The 18,884-nt window shown below is 56.9% G+C and overlaps 1 protein-coding gene across 4 annotated transcripts; it reads right to left on the minus strand.

Annotated features, from left to right (window-relative positions):
- Window positions 1–5,111: 5,111 nt before the first annotated feature.
- TFAP4 (transcription factor AP-4) lies at window positions 5,112–17,048 on the minus strand. Of its 4 annotated transcripts, none has more exons than XM_065924225.1 (7): window positions 16,814–17,048; window positions 9,097–9,262; window positions 8,893–8,991; window positions 8,343–8,489; window positions 7,691–7,831; window positions 6,891–7,046; window positions 5,112–6,068 (listed from the first exon to the last, which is right to left on the minus strand). In XM_065924225.1, exons 1-7 carry the CDS (start codon window positions 16,900–16,902, stop codon window positions 5,883–5,885), a joined length of 984 nt encoding a protein of 327 aa, XP_065780297.1. In that variant the 5' UTR covers window positions 16,903–17,048; the 3' UTR covers window positions 5,112–5,882. The 4 variants fall into 4 exon arrangements, with proteins under 4 accessions (XP_065780297.1, XP_065780296.1, XP_065780299.1 ...); XM_065924224.1 differs by having other exon boundaries at window positions 8,319–8,489; XM_065924227.1 differs by lacking the exon at window positions 16,814–17,048 and adding an exon at window positions 9,861–10,346 and having other exon boundaries at window positions 8,319–8,489.
- Window positions 17,049–18,884: the final 1,836 nt, after the last annotated feature.

Genomic DNA, 18,884 nt, shown 5'->3' on the forward strand with positions numbered 1-18,884 from the left:
AACGACTCACCACAGCCGAAAGGTGAAAAAAGCCCAAGTATGCATCAGCAGATGAATGAATAAACCGAATGTGGTCCATCCACACAATAGGATATTATTCAGTCATTTTTAAAAAAGAAGAAATACTAAGGTATGCTACAACATGTGGCTAAACCTTGAAAATGCTATGCAAAGTGAAACAAAAGCCACAAAAGGATAGTGCGTTACTTTGCTAGGATTGCCGTAACAAAATACCACAGACTGGGGGCTTAAACAACAGTTTATTTTCTCACTGTTCTGGGGGCGGGAAGTCCAAGATCAAGGGGTCAGCAGATTTCATTTCTTCTAGAGTAGCCCTCATTAAGAGGACCTTCCCATTTACCTCAGAAGTTAGAGACTATCTTCCTTGGAAGGACCCAAATTCCCACCATCCTCCCTACAATAACCCTCACAGAGATCTCTGCTTGAATACCTCCAGTGACAGAGAGTACTCCCAACAGTACTGACTCTGCTGTTCCGCGTGCAAGGTGAGGTCCACAGCCAGCCGCAGTGCTCCAGACCCCCTCCCCACTGCCACCCCACCTTCTCGCAGGGAGCCAGGGACCCGCACCATGAGGGCCCCCAGAGAATGGAGACCGCCCCTCCCCTGATCTCAAACAAACAGACCCCACTACTCCTCAGAGCCTGTCCACCCCAGACAATTCCTTCTCCCCACAAGGGAACAGGCTGCCGTCGATTCTTTCTGTTTTCAGAGCATCCTCTCTATCTGCCTCAGATAGGCGAGAGGCGCCGTGAGAGGGACGGCTAATCTCTGGAATGCGTGCAGCACGCACGCAGGCTTCTCCAATCGCTCGCTGTGCGGTTTCCTCTTGAACTTGATCCTGAGGCTGCCATGGAGACAGGCCGCACCCGCGAGAACCTGTGACCTAGGCCCCCTAATTCAGGAAACCCTGCAGCTGTCACTCCTAGCTCCTTTTCAACACCAGGGGTGTGGTGGGGGGGACAGCCGGTTCGGGGAGCTCATTCCTTCCTACGGCTGCCGGATTCAGGGCCCATCCTGCCCCCCGGCCCCCAGTCCTACCCCCCTCCTCTCGGCCAGCACACGCTCGCGTCAATCAACACCAAAACTTGCAACTCAGCAGGGAAAGAGGAGAGAGGGGACCAAGGCAGGGGATGGCACTGACCCCACGCCCCAGCCCAGGACTTGCAGGGCAAGGGAGGGCATGCAGAACTCCAGACAGAGGGGGAAAGACAAAGGCCACAAGGACGGCAGCCTGCAGGAGTGCACAGAGAGGCAGCTGGATGAAGAAGGGATTGTGGAATGGGTCCAGGAGGGTCAGGGGCAGGCAGGGGAGAGCCAGAGACAAAATCTGAAGCTAAGGACAACTTGGCCGGCCAGCCCCAAGAGGTGGCTGGAGGATTTGCATGGGCTTTATGTACTGGTCTGAGGCCAGTTAACCAACCGCTAAGGAGGCCAAGGTCACAGGGAGTCCCCTCCCTCTTTCTGCTAGATAGCCCTCTTTCTGCTAGATAGCCCTTCAACATCTCACAGAACTAGGGGGGCAAATGTTCTGCCGCCAGACACCCCCAAATCAGGGCACAAGCAGCGTTTATCATAACCCACCCTCTGCCAGAAAAGCATAAAAATGGCTCCCAAATATCCATAAAGTACACCAAGAAAACAAGAATGGGAAGTAACAGGAGATGAAACCCACACAAAGACAGGCACACGAAATGGAGCCATGCGTAAGGCTGATAGAAAAGCAAACAGCAGTGCGTACGTAAACCCTCACGTGTGTGTAACTTGATCTCTTGCCAATTCAGTGTCCTTAAAATAAGAACAAACCAACTGTTCCGGAGAAGTGAAATTATTTCTGCTGCTGAGACTCGACAGGAATTTCTTCTGAGGATCTTCACAAAGAGGACATGGTGCAATGTCACGATCCTTGAGATCAGAGCAGACATACATTTCCCATAAGATTTAATCCCTAACGAAGACATTAAAATAGGGTGGGTGAGGCCACTAAGAAACCAAGAATGCCTAGTCCCCTCCCAAAGGGGAAACCACCACAAAAGAAGGCCCACGGCACAGGCTTACGATGCCCCTTCACCGTCACACTGGTGACAGAATCCATAGGTTGGCACAATCTATTTGGGGGACAGTCTCTACTAGAATGTATTCACAATGGTCATAAATTGGAAACACCGTAAGTGTCCATTGTTAAATGACTGGCTAAACAATTTGTGGTATATTCATACAATGCAGTATTCTTAGAAATAAAAAAGAACAAACTGCTAATATACACAAAATCAAACATGAATCTCAAAGAATTATATTGAGAAGCCAGACAAAAAGAGTATATATATTGTATGATTTGTATGACAATATAAAATAAGCAAAACTAGGGACTTCCCTGGTGGTCTAGTGATTAAGAATCCATGCTTCCCCTGCAAGGGGCAAGGGTTCGATCCCTGGTCAGGGAGCTAAGATGCTGCATGCCCCAAGGTGTGGCCAAAAATATGTAAGTAGAACTGCAGTGAGATTCTACTCTACACCTACCAAATTGGTTGGGGAAAAAAACCTGAAAAATATCGTGATCTGACAATATAATATCAAGTAGTGGTGAGGATGCAGAGCAACTCCAGTTCTCAAAATCGCTGTTGCAAAATAGTACAGAGCAACTGTACACACACGTACGTAAGTGAACCCATGCAAAACTGTAAACTCTGAATAAGTCCTGTGGCCTGCAACAACAACAGTTACCTGGTTTCCATGGGGTACAGTAGGTAGGCAAGATGTTAGCACTGGGGGAGGCAGGGTAAAGGCTGCAGGTGGACTCCTGTACATTTCTGTAACTACTTCCAACAATTTTTTGTTTAAGAAACAAACCACTTGAAGGCTTGGTAGGATGCTGGCTAGATGGGTGTACATTCAGTCTGTGAAAATTCACGGAGCTAAACGCTTCATTACGAGCCCTCTAAGTGTATGTAATCAGCGAAGGAGCCACCACACGCCCCATCCGGCACAGTGGAAAGCCTGCGAGCGCCTCCGTGCGGAGGACACGCGGGAAACGCACGTTTGCCGCGTCTGCGTGCTGAGCGTGCGTGGGAGGGCGCGGGGCGGGGTCGGGCCGGGGCCAGAGAAGCGTGCTATCGGGAGCGCGCGAGATGGCCTGAGGCACCAAGGAGCCTGCGCACCGAGGGGCGGGGCGGGGCGGGGCAGGGCGAGTCCGGGAAGGGGAGGGACCGCAGCCGCGCCCCCGATTCCCGCCGCCTGCTGGTGAGACCGCCTACGGTCGCTGGGCTCACAAGGACAGGTCTTGGGTATTCCCTTGACCCCGCCCCCGAGCCCCGCCTCTGGCCTATAGGAACTGAGTAGTCCCGCAGACACCAGAAGGAGGCGGAGCCTCTGCCCTTGCTGGCCAGACATCCTGGTTCCACAGCACCCTCTATTGACCCTTTTAGGCGCTGCCTGCAACCCGTAGGACGCGTCTTGCACTGGCGAAAAGGGGTCGCTCTACCGGTCTTGGGAATTGGTGTTCCCGCCCAGATCCTAGCTAAGCCCCTTTCCTCAAACACGCGTTTAATTTATGTAAATATACCTATATACACCCCCAAAAGAGAGAAACCTACAGTGATAATGCTAAGTGAAAGAATCCAGATTCAAAAAGCTAAATTTGTATTGTCATATACTATAAATATATTTATAGTATGACATTTTAGATAAGACAAAACTACACAGGAATCATAGGAATAGAGCCTTGGTTGCCAGGAGCTGGGTGGATCACAAAAGGGCAGCGGGCAACACGGGGATGAAGAAACTAATTTCTATTTTGATTATGGTGATGGTAACACAACTATATACATTTGTCAAAACTCCCACAACCAAAATCTAAAAAGTGAATTTATACCTAAGATAAATTACACTTTAATTTCTTTAAATACTAGAAAACAAAAAGCAGATTGGTGGTTGTCAGGGGATCAGAGAAAAGGAATGGGGAAATTGATTAATGGATCATTTTAAAATGAGAAATGTAAATGTTTTGAAACTAGCTAGAGGTGATGGGTGCACAGAATAGTAATGTAGTAAATGCTGACTCATTGAAAAGACCCTAATGCTAGGAAAGATTGAGGGCAGGAGAAGAGGGTAACAGAGGATGGGATGGTTGGAAGGCATCACTGACTCAATGGACATGAGTTGAAGCAAACTCCAGGAGATAGTGAAGGACAGCAAGGCCTGGCATGCTGCAGTTCCTGGGATCACAAGGAGGCAGACATGACTTAGTGACTGAACAACAAAATGCCATTGAACTGTTCACTTTTAAATGCTTGATTTTAAGTTCTGTTAATTTCACTTAAAAAAAGTATTAAAAGTTAAAAAAAATTACAGGCCCCTGCCTTCCTTTCTATCCAACAAATTCATGTCTAGAAGCATTCAATGTGGGGTGAGGTGTGAATCCGCTATTCTGCTCTGACCTCAGTCCCCTTGTACCTGTCACATACCTAAGGAAAAGCAGGTCAAGAGCGAGATGTTATTAAGCCATCTCTGGTCATACAGGATTAAGAAATTTAACCTTGAGCCCTTATGATTCCCAGCTTTCAGGAGAGAAAACTGAGTCTCAAAGATCAAGAGATCTGCCCGAGGTGAAACTGATCAACAGCAGACCGACTCCAGGACTCTTAAACACTGCACCTTAAGGCAGTGCTCCCTTCCCTTCTGTAGAGGAGGATCCTGTGGTTCAGAGAGGTTACACAAGCCTGGGAAGTGGCAATCAATCGGGAGCCCTGAACACCCTGTGTCATTTCTCTAGCAGATGGGAACTATTGGCTTAGTTGTTTATTCTCTCCTGTCTCCCACCCAGGAGAAATTGGGAGCCGCTCACCTCAATCCCAACACCATCTCCCCTCTTTGCAGAATCCCCAGAGTAAACCCAGGGAATCTCAGGACCCTGATTTCTCATCACAACACCACATGTAAGTTGGGGGAGTCATCACGCTCACCCACATCCAGTCCCCTTCTGGCAGGCCCAAACAGTACCCCCCAGGGAGCTTTCGCCAGCCCCTCAGGACAGCACACACCCAGGAGATACAGAATCTAAAAAACAAAGTACAAACTTTATTTTGTTTCTTTATAAAGGCACAGTGGCCTCTTGGTTCCCCCCCCCCACTTTTTTAACAAAATATAATAGCTTCTCCTTGAACATAAAGACCTCAAAATTGTAAAAAAACAAAAACAAAAAAAACCAAAACCAAAAAAGAACCAACAACAAACACAACAAAGAGAGAGACAAAGACTTTTTTGGGGCGCAAGATGGGAAACCCGGAGGGAGAGGTGGGGGGCTGGGTGGTGAGGGAGGGGAGGGGAGAAGGGCAGCAGCAAACCCCAACCGAGAAGCAATGGAGACCCCCGGACCCCCAGAGCCCCGACCCAGCCAGACCCCCAACCCATGTAAGTGCTTAAAGGAGAAAGAACACCAAAAAAGAGGAGGGAAGGGGGAATTAAAAACTGACGGTCGGCAGGCTGGCTCTGGAGAGGGCAAAAATACCTTGGGGTTTTGTTTGATTTTTTTCCCTGTTCTTAAAAACATGTTTCATTGAAAAAATGCTTTTTTGGTGGAGAGAGGCCAGGCACCTCCACGTCTGCTTCCCCAGCCTCCGGGGCCGAGGCCCAGCCCCAGGTGCCTGGGTGCTGCCAGGCGCTCCTGCCGCCCCAGCCCCGACCTCGGGTAGGGCGGCTTCACTCAAAGGACGATGTACAGTATTGAAAAAAGAGGTCATAAAAGAGACCCAAATGACGCCGTAAATTTTGTAAAAATTTCTCACTCGTTCACCCTCGTCTCTCTCCCAGTTGCTGCCCCGCCCCCTCCAGCCCCCAGAAGGGAGAGGAGGGCTGGGGGGGCTGGTCAGGGAAGCCCCCCATTCCCTGCTGGCTCCTCCCGGCCCTGGTCCATGGCGTCGCTGTCTGAGGCCTCCGAATCAGAGGCAGTGTCCGAGGCATGGGCCTCGGGGCAGCCGCGGACGGGCTTCACGATGACGGCTCGCCGCTGCTCCTCCTCCTGGCCCTGGGTGCCCTCGATGTGCTGGATCGCCTGGGATTGGGCGGGGGGAGGCTGCCGTGAGGATGCGGGGGCCATGTGGACCACCGGCATCTCCAGCAATGTCTCCCTCACCAGTTCCCCCACCACCCACACCCCCCCCAGAAAGGTCCAGAAGGAAGCCTGGCAAAAGGGGCAGCCGGTTCAGAGTCAGGGGGAAAACAAACTTTAGAAGCTCTCTCCTGAGCTGAATCTGGCTTGGAAGGACAGTGCAGGCCTGCCTGAAGTCATAAGCCTCTTTCCCTCATTTATGTATTTCAAAAGCCTGCCTGTTGGCTTTATGGAAGGTCTCTGTTATTAATTTTATTCTTCAGTTCACCGGGTGCAACTCAAGTTCCCGGGACTTCAATGAACGTTTTTTTCCCATTTGGGCCTTTGGGTTGTTTCTTTCTTTGTAATGTTGTTGGGCCTCCCAAAGGGGTCTCTCTGCACCAGGCTGGGCATAGCAGGGACTTCGGGGCTCGACCTTCAAAGTCTAGCATCTCGTTTCTTCCTCCTCCACCTCCACCCCCATCCCAAAACCCAAGAGACAGATGCAAGAACTCTGAAAGCAAGGGGCTCCGGGAACAAAGGACACCCCCAGCAAACTCCCACAAGGGAAGGAATGGGGTCTTCCTGGCCATCCGGTCCCTCCTTCTCTGCCCCTAACCTAGGATGCAGTGATGGAACCATCTGGCTTCCAGACCTCCTCCCCCAACTCAACGCTCAATATCCCTGCCTCTATCCCCTCCACTCCCCCACTCTCTAATCTCTCCCCAAAGGGCCTGTTCCCAAGGGGCAGCCCCCAAGCACTGCCCTCTCCCCAGGCTCAGATACCTGTACGATGGTGTCCAGATTTTGCCGGGAAGTTGAAACAGAGTTGATGACCGAGGAGGGGCCCATGGTGACGACATTGATGTGGTGGGAGGGAGGGGGTGCCGGCGCCGGCACTATCACCGTGGGGTGGTGGGTGGGGGCCGGAGTGGGCAGGAGCTGCGAGATAGGGGCCTTCAGTCTCTCTGTCGAGTTTCTAGGAGCAGCCCCTTCCCTTCCGTCTGTCACAGAGGGTGCAGGACAGCCCTCCAAACCATCTCCCTCTGCCCACCACCTGGAGAGCCTCCACCAATCACCCCAGCAGCCCGTCAACCTCCTTCACTCACAGTTTGGGGCCGCCCAAGTCGTGACCCCTCCCACCCCTCTTATTTTAAGAAATGAAGGCAAGGTGGCCTGGAGAGGGACTTCTGGCCATCTGAGACTGCACGGGCCTTCCCTCTCCGGAGCCATGCCAGTATTTCACATCTAATAAATACAGTGGTGGCCGGGAGTTCAGACTGAATCTAGATGGCCAGGGTTCAAATCCCTGCCCCACATCACTGAGAAATCTTGGGCGTGTTAGTGAACCTTTCTGTGCCTCCAATTCCTCATCAGTAAAACAGGAGTAGTAACAGCTCAGGCCTCAAAGGGCTGCTCTAAGGATTCAACATAATCATGTATGCAAGACGCCTGGGAGCCAGGAACGTCTTCACTACTGCGACCGAGGCCCTGGGTCCGCCCTGCTGGACACCCAGCGGCACTGACGCTGGGTCTGGGAGCCCCAGCCCAGCTTCAGGCGGCCCCTGCAGGCCCCTCCCGCTCACCTGGGTCCGCAGGTGCTGCTGTTCCCGCTCCAGCTTCTCCTGGTGCAGCAGCCGGACCTGCTCCTGCTGCTGCTGCAGCTGCACCTGCTGTGCGATCACCTTGAGCTTTTCCGGGTACATGTGGGCCTCCAGGGAGCGGACCTGGGGGTGGAGCAGTGGGGCTCAGGGGCGGGGCCCTCCACAACATCTTCAGGGTGGAGACCAAAGTCCTGCACCGTAGCCTGCTGGGCCCACACTGACTCCTCTCCCTCCTGCAGGCTTGCTCCCTCCCTGCCTACCTCCAGCCCTAGGCCTTTGCCCATGTGGTTCCCTCTGCCTGGAGCACCCTTCTCCCCTCTCTGCTCCTCCCACCCTCACAAGGAAGCTGTGGGGTGGAACTAGCCCAGACTCCCCCCTCGCTGATTGCCCACCGATCTGGTATGGCCTTTACCACGGATACGTGTTTATAGTGTGAATGCCTCTGACTCATCTCACCAGTCTCGGACAGTGACCACCCCCCAGGGCAGGAATCTGTCTGGTTTGCTCCCCACTGATCACCCCACTGGACACCCCGACTCCCAGCCCCGGCACAAAGCAGGAGCTCAGAGCCGACAGCATCACCTCGCCTGCCTCACCGCTCCCGCCTCACCTGCTCCTCCAGCATCATGCGCACCGAGCGCTCCTTGTCCAGTTGCTGCCGCAGCTCGATCATCTCCCGCCGCAGATCCTCCGCCTTCTCGTCCTCCCAGATGTCCGGTGAGCCGATGCCCTCGTCTTTGTCCTCTGCCCGCCGCCGTTTGGGGGATGAGCCGCTCAGCTCCTGGGGAACGCCCAGGGGCTGATGAGTGTGCAGTGACTCTGCATACACCACCACCACCACCACCAGGGCAGTGGGGAGCTCCATCACAGCCCTCCAAAGCTGTCAAACCCAGGTGCACGTGCACGAGGCAGCCCCCATGCAAATCCACCAAACAGCCACGGCCGGAAAGGGAGGCAGAAGGGACATGCTTTCCCAAAGTCACCCGGTTGCTTCCAGAGCCCACCCCACTGCAGTGCACTCGCCCATGGCGAAGTCAGGACTCCAGGCAGGAAGGCAAGTGCCAGAAGTAGGCAGGTCAGTGGGGAAGAAGGGACCTGCAGCCACATCATAGTCCCAAGCCAGTGGTTGGGCCCAGAGATGCCCACACCAGGGAAGGGGTGCCAGGAAGAGGGCAGAGCGCTACCTGGATAAAGCGCTTGAGCTGTGTGTTCTGCTGCAGGAGCCGGGTCTTCTCCTGCTCCAGGGAGAAGATGTACTCTGCTGTCTGCTGGAGAATGGCTGCCTGAGGGCAGGAGGGACAAGTCAGGGACCCCGACTGTTGGCGTCTCCCGAGTCTCCCCCTGCAGCCCACCTCCTCCCCCAGGAAGTCCTCCTGGCACTTGCCCACCTTGCTGAGCTTCTCTCCATCTGTGTGGGGGATGAGGGTCTTGAGAGACTGGAAGCCCGCGTTGATGCTCTGCATGCGCCTCCGCTCGTTGCTGTTGGCGATCTCCCGCCGAATCCGCCGTTCCTGGTCCCGCTGAGTCTCAGGGGTCAGTGGAATGTTGGCCAGGCTATGGGAGAACAGCGGTGGGCTCTGGCTGGGCGCCCTCCGAACCCTGCCCCCAGTGGGCCCCTGTCTTCATCTCTAGAGGGCCCACGTGTAACAGGCAAGCTGCCCCTGCAGAATATACCGGCTCTGTCTGATGCCTACACCCCCCAGCAGACCAGGCGGCTGATGGAATAGCATGTTCTGAGATGCCTGGGTGTCAACATCAGCGTGTGGACCCCAAGGCTTGACCTCAGTGTCTCGCCAGCAGGTCTGAGTGGGACCCAGAAACCCACATGGCTAGGAATCCCTGTGATTCGGATGCGGGTGGCCTCAGGTGATAATCAGAGACACCTGCTCTTGGGACACCTCTGAGCTCCTCGATGTGCCCCCGGGGGCCCCCTCCTTCAGGGTCATAGGCTTGAGGACGGAGGAAGATGTCCCTCCTCCCTTCCCATCTCCACAGCCACATACACTCCTACATAAGCCCCCAGCCCAGCCCGAGAGCCTGTGCTAAGACTGCCAAGACAAGCGGGTACCAGTCGCTCCAGGGAGAGGACCTGGCCAGCCCCGCCTAGGAGCAGTTTGTCCCCAAGCCCACCCACTCTGAAAGGCAGGCCCACCCTGGGCCAGAGAAGCGAGGCTCCCAGCTCGCAGCAGGCGATGTTATTGCATATTATGTGATCGCATCTTGCAGGAGAGGCAGCCAGTGGAAGGGGACGAGACTGCAGGCTGAGAGGCGTTGGCGGGAGACAGAGCCAGCAGCGGGTCTGTGGGCCCAACGCCACTGCTCCCGAGGGGTGGGCCTGTGTGTGGCCTGGAAGAGGCAGGCTCCCCTCCCTGGCTCTCTCCTGCAACTCCCCCGCCCCTGGCCTGATGGCTTCCAGATGCCGGGCTCCCAGAAGAGGCCACCGGCCCCACCCAAAGCCACAGCCCCAGCTTCTTCCTGAGGGGCCCTCCTGGGGTGACCTGGTCCAGGCCCTGGCTGAGAGAGCTCACACTCCCGGGTCTGGGGAATGCAGGGAGACAGTTCTGAGCAGCCTCGTTCCGCTGATGGGGGAGCAGCCTGTGCTCAGAGGCAGGTGCCCAGGCCCCTCTGACCACCCCCAGGAAAAGAGGAGTTTGCTGCGAAACCGAGCAGGGGAGCGCGTCCCCCCAGCTGGAGACAGCCAAGGGCTTCCTGGCCCCCCACCCACTCCGCCTGTCCCCCTCACTCCCCTGAGCGACTCCATGAACTTGCCCTTGCCCTTTCCTGGGTCTCCACCTCCTCTCCCCACATAAGGGTGGTTGGCTAGGGGTGAGCTGGGAGCAAGCTTCACCTCAGCTGCTGCTAGGGGTCCATACACCAGCCCTGTCCACCACCAGCAGCCCCAGTGTCTCCCTAGGAGCCCCCCCCAGCTCCCCATCAAGATACAGTTCCTTCACAGCACTGGAAAAGGGGGCCCATGACCCCCCATTTACAAATGGGATTGAGGGCTCAGAATGGGAGGCACGCGGTTTCCTGGTCAGACAGCCGAGCACCTGGCTCCCCTACTTCTGGGCCAGGGGCACCTCACTTCTCTGTTTCCCTGACCCAACAGTGGGAAGTTTCCCAAGTGGCACTAGTGGTAAAGAACCCGCCTGCCAACACAGGAGACATAAGAGACATGGGTTCGATCCCTGGGTGGGGAAGATCCCCTGGATGAGGAAATGGCAACCCACTCCAGGATTCTTGCCTGGAGAATCCCATGGACAGAGGAGCCCGGCGGACTATATAGTTCATAGGGTCGCAAAGAGCAGGACACGACTAAAGTGACTTAGCATGCACCCACACAGTAGGGGTGATGGAGAAAAAGAGAAAATGAAGGTCAGAAACCTGATGCACAGTGGCCTGCCTGCCCTTTGCAGGTGGGGGGAGAAGAGAGATCAGAACTGAGTCTGGGCTCCCAGGCCTGCCAGCACTCTCCAGACCCTCTGTGGCAGGTGGATTAAAGAGATGGGGAGAGATGTCCCCAGGAAGCCAATGCACCAGGTGACTGACATCCATCTGGGAGTTTCCTATTCCCCCACCCGGAGAAATACAGGGAGAGACGCCCCCACTCATCCATTCCCTGGGTTCCCCCCTGGTGATGCCCAAAGACCAGAGCTGACCAGAGCATTAAGGGTCAAAAAGGAGCCCCACCTCCACCCCTGGGCCACTCTGAGTGCTGGCCCTTCCAGAAGGCCCACCTGTAGAGCCTGGCCACAGAGTTACTGCTTTTTAAAAGTCTTCAGAATTAGGACTGGTGCTTTCCCTGCTGAGGGCCCAGGTTTAACCCACCCCTGCTTGGGGAACTAAGATCCTGCAAGCCACTTGGCATGGCCAAAAAAATTAAAAAATAAAAAAGTCTTGAGTTCTTAACATAATGTGCTAAAGACTCACTTCGCCGGAATTAGCTCACTGAACCATCGCAACCTTCCTCTGAGTCAAGTGGCCTGATGGGATGAGGACACTGAGGCTTGGGAAGCGAACAGCTTTGGTACGTGCTGAGGCTGAGACTTGAACCCCGATCCCAGCGCCACAGGCCAGATGCCCTGACAGACAGGTGACAGTCACCGCGGAGAGAGGCTGCGCACAGCTGTGCTGTCAGCGGGTCAGCTCTCACTGTCATTCACAGGCCTTTTGTATTTTTCTCTGACCCCCATGGACACCTAGTGGCTACGCTGCAATGAGGAATCCAGAGTTCTGGGAGAGGAAGTGGCATGCCCAAGGTCGGCAGCCACACCAGGATACCACAGGCACCTGCAGGAGCCAAAATGCATGCTCTCCTCCCCTGCCTGCGGGCGGCTCACATACAGCTCTGCAGCCCCCCTGCCTCCCAGCCGAGACTCACCAACTCTCCAGGCTGAAGCCAGAACTCAACAACCCACCTCCTACCCACCTGCACCCTGCCAGCCCACTCATCTGCTCAGAAAACCTCAACCCTGGGAAGCCAACTTTTGGCCCTTCCCTTCTCCCCAGGATGCCCACGAGGTGAGCAGACACCACAGGAGGCCACAGGACCCCAGGCCTGAGAGCCCCAGCCCAGGCGTCCCCAGAGGGAAGGGGGCCTGGCTCTTCTGAATGGTCCATGCTGTCCCCTTCAGCACCAAGTCCCTCAGCCCAGCCTCCTGGTTCAGGAACCAGCTGCTGGCTAAGCTCGTTCAGACTTAAGCTCAGAAAACAGACTTCATCCCAAAGCCACAGTTCCTCATAGGGATTTGGGCTGCCACCAAGACCAACTCACCTAAATAGCCCTGGAAGTTTCTTTAATAGAATGCAGACTAACCCAAAGTTCTGATGAGTGGAATCACGACTAACCAGGGGATGTGACTGCTGGCGTGCCAGGGGTTCCTATAAAGGATGGCTAATTAGCATTTCCAGCTGTTACTGTACTAGATAAAGTGGGTTTTTCGGCAAATGCCTGGAAGTTTCTTACATTTCTTTCTGAGTTTTGCAGAAGTACACACGATTTACAGTAATTGTAAGGTCCTTCCACTCTTTCACATCAACTTCAGAACCCCGAGGTGAGCGGTGAGGCCTGGTCCACAGACACTGTCTCTCTCTCCTCTCCCTCCCTGACAGCCCTCAGCCATCTGGTCTCCTGGGGCCGGGCAGCTCGTGGCAGAGCCTCCGGTGCCAAGACCAGAGCTGCCGCTCCCACTCTCAGGGTACCCCATGACAACCCCCCCTCCCTCCCTCCCTCTCAACCGGAGGCTCGAGGACAGGAAGCAGGCTCTTCAAGTCTAGATCCCACCTTATACCCGTCCCTCCTGGCCAGCCCAAGTGCAAATGGGTAGCCCCCATTCCCCCACCCGCCTCCCAATACCCGCCCAGCTCCAGCCTGAAATTAGCCATTGAGAGCTCTCATTTCACGCTGCCCCAAAGTCATTCACAAACCTACCACTCAGTGTCTACGCAGTCAGAGGTGGGAAAGTCCACTTGGGGTTTCTCCTATACCCCAAAAAGGAGGACAGGAGGAAGATGACCCTCTCACCAAGGATGCCCAAGGCCCCCATCCTTCTCCTGCAGCAGCTACTGAAGCAGCCTTAGGCCCTGGCCCGTGCCCATTGCTTCTATCCATACACCCTGTCTACGGTCCCAAAACAAACCATGTCTGGACTGTCCCCATCAGAAACACCCCCTCCCCCCAGTTTCTCCAGCCTCTCAGGGGGAGGCCTGCATTGGGTTCTAGTGGAAACTCCAGTCCTGCCACTTACTAGCTGTGGGATCCCAAGCTTAGGCACGTTGTCTCTTGAAGCCTCAGTTTCCCCATTCAAAAAATGGGGACATACTGCCTCACTTCACAGGGTCATAGTGAAGTTTAAAAGCGATAAAGGAGGAGGACTTCTCTGGTGGTCCAGTGGCTAACACTCTGAGCTCCCGGTGTAGGCGGGCCTGGGTTTGATCCCTGGTCGGGGAACTAGATTCGACATGCGGCAGCTCAGTGTTCTCCTGCCACAAGTAAAGATCCCCCATGCTGCAATGAAGATCGAAGATCCCGCATGCCACAACTAAGACCCAGTGCAGACAAGTAAACAGAAAAGTAAATAAATAAAAGAGAGAGATTGAGGGTAACAAGATGCCTTGCTTTTCCAGAGTCTGTACCCCAGATTCCAGAATTCATGCATCTAAGGAAGCTGACAGGACTCTGTAGCACCATGAGACTTCCATCTCTTAGGAGGGGGGCAAGTTCTAGTTCATTGTGGTGTCTTCAATCCCAGCACATGGTGTGTGTATGCTTCGTCGCTCAGCCATATCCGACTCTTTGTGACCCCATGGACTGTAGCCCACCAGGCTCCTCTGTCCGTGGGATTCTCCAGGCAAGAATATTGGAGTGGGTTGCCATGCCCTCCTCCAGGGGATCTTCCCCACCCAGGGATTGAACCTGTGTCTCTTACGTCTCCTGCACTGGCAGGTGGAGTCTTTACCACTAGCACCACCTGGGAAGCCCCAGCACAAAGTAAGTGTTTCGTAAATACCAGACCAGGGACCCAACACACACTCCAAAGCCCCTAATTTTCCTGTAGCTCCCTCTGAGGGGAGCTGGTCTCTTTCTCCCTGGCAGCGGGCAGCTAAACTCTTTAAGACCACCATGCTCCTGATTCTAAGAATCCAAGTGCCACTTAACAGCTACCAGGCACTTTCCACACGCAGAGCCAAGCTTCACAGGTGCTTCATTTTATAGACGCTGAGAGCAGTTAGGCAACGGGTCCAAAACCACACAGCGTGTGGGGATGTCGCTGAAAGGTACGCCCATTCTGTCCCACCCCCGCCCCCACCCACTGTCCAGTATGGTTCCCTCCGGTAGGTCTGGGAAACAGGAGAGAAGAAGCAGGGAGCCCTGCTAGTCAACGAGGGATGGAGCAAAGTCCACCAGCCTGAGAAGCCAGTATATCCGGCCAGAAGGTCCTGCCCAACCCACACTCAATCCTACCTCATCCGGCAACTCCGTCCGAAAAGGAACAAACCCAGAGGCCCCAGCTCCACGCCCAGCACATAGGCTGACCACTGCCTCACAGCTGGGCAAGCCAAGCAGTCCCCGTGCCCAAGCCTGGGGTCCTAGGTCCCTAAGGAACTGCTGGATTCCTCCGAAGGGGGGCTTGGAACAGAAACAGGTCAAGCTGGAGTCCCAGGGGACCCAGAGAGGACTCAGCCAAGGCTCAGACTTTGTGGCCAGAGGGTCCTATGTTGCCACGCCTGCCTGAGGTCAGGCCCAGGATGTCCGCTCCAGCATCTGGGGCGGCTCAACCCACCTCCTCACCGCCCAGCCCTTCCTTTCCAGGAGCAACCAGCAGTTCAGGGTAGCAGCAGGGGTCAGAGTTCAAGTCCCAGCCCTACCACTTGCCCTACCTATTCCTTCCCCAACCTGTGTCCTCCACCCACACAGAAATCATAAAGCCACTTAACTAGCAGAGGAAGACTGTTAACAATTCGATGAGAGAAGTCTTGCAAAACGAGGCCCTACAACGTATTACAAGCTCCATAATTGTTTTTTCTTTTCAATTATTACAGCTAAGCCCTCCAGCTGGAGGGACCTTGGGGAAGGGCCAACACTCAGGATGGTACTGCTGACTGCCCACCACCTTGGACTTGAGAGTAGTTAAGGCAGGAGCCCTGTGGGGGGGCGGGGGCGATGTATACGTGTGCAGCAACCTCTCCCTATCCTGGTTTCTGCAGCCCGTGGTGTCCACCAGCCCGGGCCACACCGCCTGCGACTCCTCCTCCCTCAATCCCCGCCTTGCCTGCCCGGGGCGGCAGAGCACGTGGCCCCAGCCCTGGGGAGCCATTTCTCTCCGAAAGCAGCACGGCAGGAAAGGAGCCACAGGTCCCAAACTTGGACCCGCAGAGAACAACCCACGCGGTATCGCCGTCCCGCAGACAGTGTTCAGTATGCAGATACACAGGCCCTTCTAGCGATCGGAATTGTGGGCGTGTGCATTTTAACAAGTGTCCAGGGCGATTCCCCTAACCCATTACTCTTCGGCAAAGGACAGATCCCGGAGCAACCCAGGCCAAATTCAGGAAGTAGCTCCCGGGGAGGGCTACGGATCCTGGACCACCCACCCACCCAGCCTGCTGGGCAACCGGACGCTTTCGGTTTATGACTGGGGGGAGGGGCGTGAGACGCGAAAGTTTGCAGCCGAGGCCCACGTGCGGAGGGCAGAAACCCGGCGAGGCTAGGGGCGGCCTACGGCGCCCACTCCCCAAAAAGCCCCCCACCCGGCCTGCCTCGCCCATCCCGCCCGCGGGGGCCGAGCTTTGTGCGGGTAAAGCATGGCCTGGGCGCGCCTACAATTCCCACAATGCCGCACCGACGCGGCGCGGAGAACTACAGCTCCCGCGAGGCGGCGCGCGGAGGTCCGCCTACTCCAAGAGGGCTGCAGAGTCACGTCCAGGCCTCGCTAGTAAACAGCGCCCGAGCGCGGGCGGCGAGCTAGCAGGCGGCCGCCAACGTGCCCGGGTCCGCGGCGCTCCCGGCGGGCCGCGCTGGCCCCCCGGGTCCCGCCCACTCCCGCACCCCCTCTCCAGCACGCCTCCCGACCCCGCTGCAGCCCCGGTCCCAGCAAACACTCACAACCACCCGGCTCCCCGCCCCCCCCCCGCCCGGAGCCGCGGCGTGGCTGCATTGTAGCCCCTGGCCCCGCGGCCCCAAGCGCGACAAGGGCCCCCCAGTCCTCCTTGAAGGGGGGGGCCAGAGAGAGCGATGAAGGAGGGAGAGGAAGGAAGCCGCCGCGGGAGGGGGGAGGAGGAAGCGCGGGGGGAGAGCCACCAGCACCAAGCATGGCCGGGACTGCTGCAGAACCACGTGGGTCTGTTTGCAATTTACAAACGTCGCGACTCGCCCGCCTGCAGCGGACAAAAGTGACCGGGGCCGCTCGGGGCCCCCACGTTCCGAGGGAGGAAGGTCCCCAGGCGGCCCAAGCCTGGCGCGCGGGGCTGCAGTCGCCTCAGCGGATAAGAAAGGCGAGAGGGTCCGCGGCGCGGGCCATGCGTGCGCACACGCGCGCCCGCCCGGGCGGACTGGCCGGGGGCTGCAATCGTGGGGAGGGGGTGAGGGGGAGGAGGAGTACACACCTACAGAGCCCTCCTATCACTTCTTTCTCTGTTTTCCTGAAATGTTGCAAAGAGGGCACCTTCTGAGTGGGCACCATGAAATACTCCATAGCGATCGGCCCCCCTCCTCTGCACGAGCCAGGTCCCGCGGTCCGCCGGAGAATGCAAGATGGAAATCCGAATCAAAGGGCAGCGCCGGACGGAGGTGCAGAATCGGCCGGTCCCAGATGCTGGCTGCGGCGGCGGCGAGGGGAGGGAGGCGGGCGGGAGGGGCGGGAGGGAGGTCTCTCCGGCCTGCCTCCCCGGGCGTGTGTATGTGTGTGTGTGTGTGTCTGTGTGTGTGTGTGTGTTTGCAGCTGATCAGATGTCTGTTTCAAGGCGGGAAACAGCTGGTGAAAACTCAGCACTCCCCCGGCCTCCTTCCGCGGAGTAAGGAATTGCATGTAAACAAAGGACTATTTGCAGCCCCCCCCCGGGAGGCGCGAGGCCGGGGCGAGAGGGGCGCGGGCCCCCGGGGGCGGGTGGTGGCCCCAGTCTGCGGGCCACCCCCTTCAGCTCCGGGTGCAGGGGCCGCGGGCGGCCTTGGGGGCGCGGCGTGAATGGAGCGAGCTGCGGCCGAGCTACATGCGCCACTATGGGTGATGAGGTCCATCAGCTGACAGGTTGGCAAGCATAGCAAAAAAAAAAAAAAAAAAAACGGCTAGCCACAGCGAGGGAGCCCAGCCTGTGCGCCCGGGGTCCGACGGGGACTGCCCGGTACAGGGTCTGCGCCCTCGAAGACCCTCAGGGGGCGGGAGCGCGCTGCTGAGCCCGGCGAAGGCGAAGGCGGCCTGGGGCGCTGCGCTGCTCGGGGCTTTTTTTTTTTTTTTCTTTTTTACGGTTGCAACTGCTCCGAGAGGAGCCGCTCTGGCGCGCTCCCTCCAAGCCCAGGGCCCCCTGGAAACTTGCGTCACAGCCACCGCTTCCCACATGTAACTTGGGGCCGACTTCAGAGGCCGAGCGGCCCCCTCCCTCCCTCCCTGCCCAGCTGCCCGCCGCTGGCCACTCGGTCTGGGCTCCGGAACCTGGGAATCCCGGAGCCGGGGAGGGGAGGGCAAAGGGGGAGCGCGCCGGGCGCCTCAGATCCTGGGGCTGCCTTAGGCAGCAGGGGCCCGGGCAGGGAGGGAAGGGTGGAGGCGGGCCAGGACAGCAGCAGCCCCGGAGGCCGGCTGCCGGCGCGGCCCGGAGGTCCGGTGGCTGCTGCGGGTCGCCTCCTGTCCCCTCTTCTCTTTAGCCCTCCGCTGGGAGGCTGGACAGCGAGAGGCCCACCGAAGCTTGGCCTGGGCAGGCGGAAGGCTGCAGCTGCCCTTTCGTGGCGAAGCCAGGGCGAGACTTGCTCTCCCAGCAGGGTGCGCTCTCTACCAAGGGTGAAGGCCTGGGGCGGAGGAGGGAAGGACTCCTGGCCGGCGAGCTTCCGTCCCCCTCTTCCCGCGTCCCCTCCCCCGGCTCCTGGAGGTTGGCCCCTGGCTCAGGAAGACCGCGCCTGCCTTGGAATGTCCTTTCCCCTGCCCACCGCCTTTCCCAATCCCATCCGCCTTCCAGGTTCCCGCCCAGATCGCGCCTCCCGATTGAAACCCTCTTAATAACAAGGATTACTGTTATTATTAGGAAATGTTATTGTTTTTGGAGCCCCTTATAGAGAGGCCTGGCAGTTTTGCCTGAATGTTTTGCGATCCTGCAAGTCAGCTGTTGGGTAACATTGGGGGTCCCTGGGAGGCCTCACTGAGGGAGCAGGAAGGGTGACATCAGGGGACAATAGAGGATACAGGGCCCCTTAACTGTGTACACTGAACAGCATCCACAGTGCCTGGGGAATGAATGAAGGAGAGCTGGGGAGGTGCGTCCACCTCTTGCTCTGTCTTCTTCAGAAATCCCTTGACCCAGCCAGAGCCTGGTTCACTGGGCACACTGTCACTCTGACTGGCCTCCCCATTTCTGCCAAAGGCACCTTCTCTTCTAGAGCCCTCTCTTGTCTCTGATGCACAAAACCGCACTCCCTGGCACAAACCCACACCCCTGGCTCAGCTGCCCCAACACCTGAAGTACCACTGCC

Source organism: Muntiacus reevesi, chromosome 2 (assembly GCF_963930625.1).
Source record: "Muntiacus reevesi chromosome 2, mMunRee1.1, whole genome shotgun sequence".
Classification (NCBI taxonomy): Eukaryota; Metazoa; Chordata; class Mammalia; order Artiodactyla; family Cervidae; genus Muntiacus; species Muntiacus reevesi.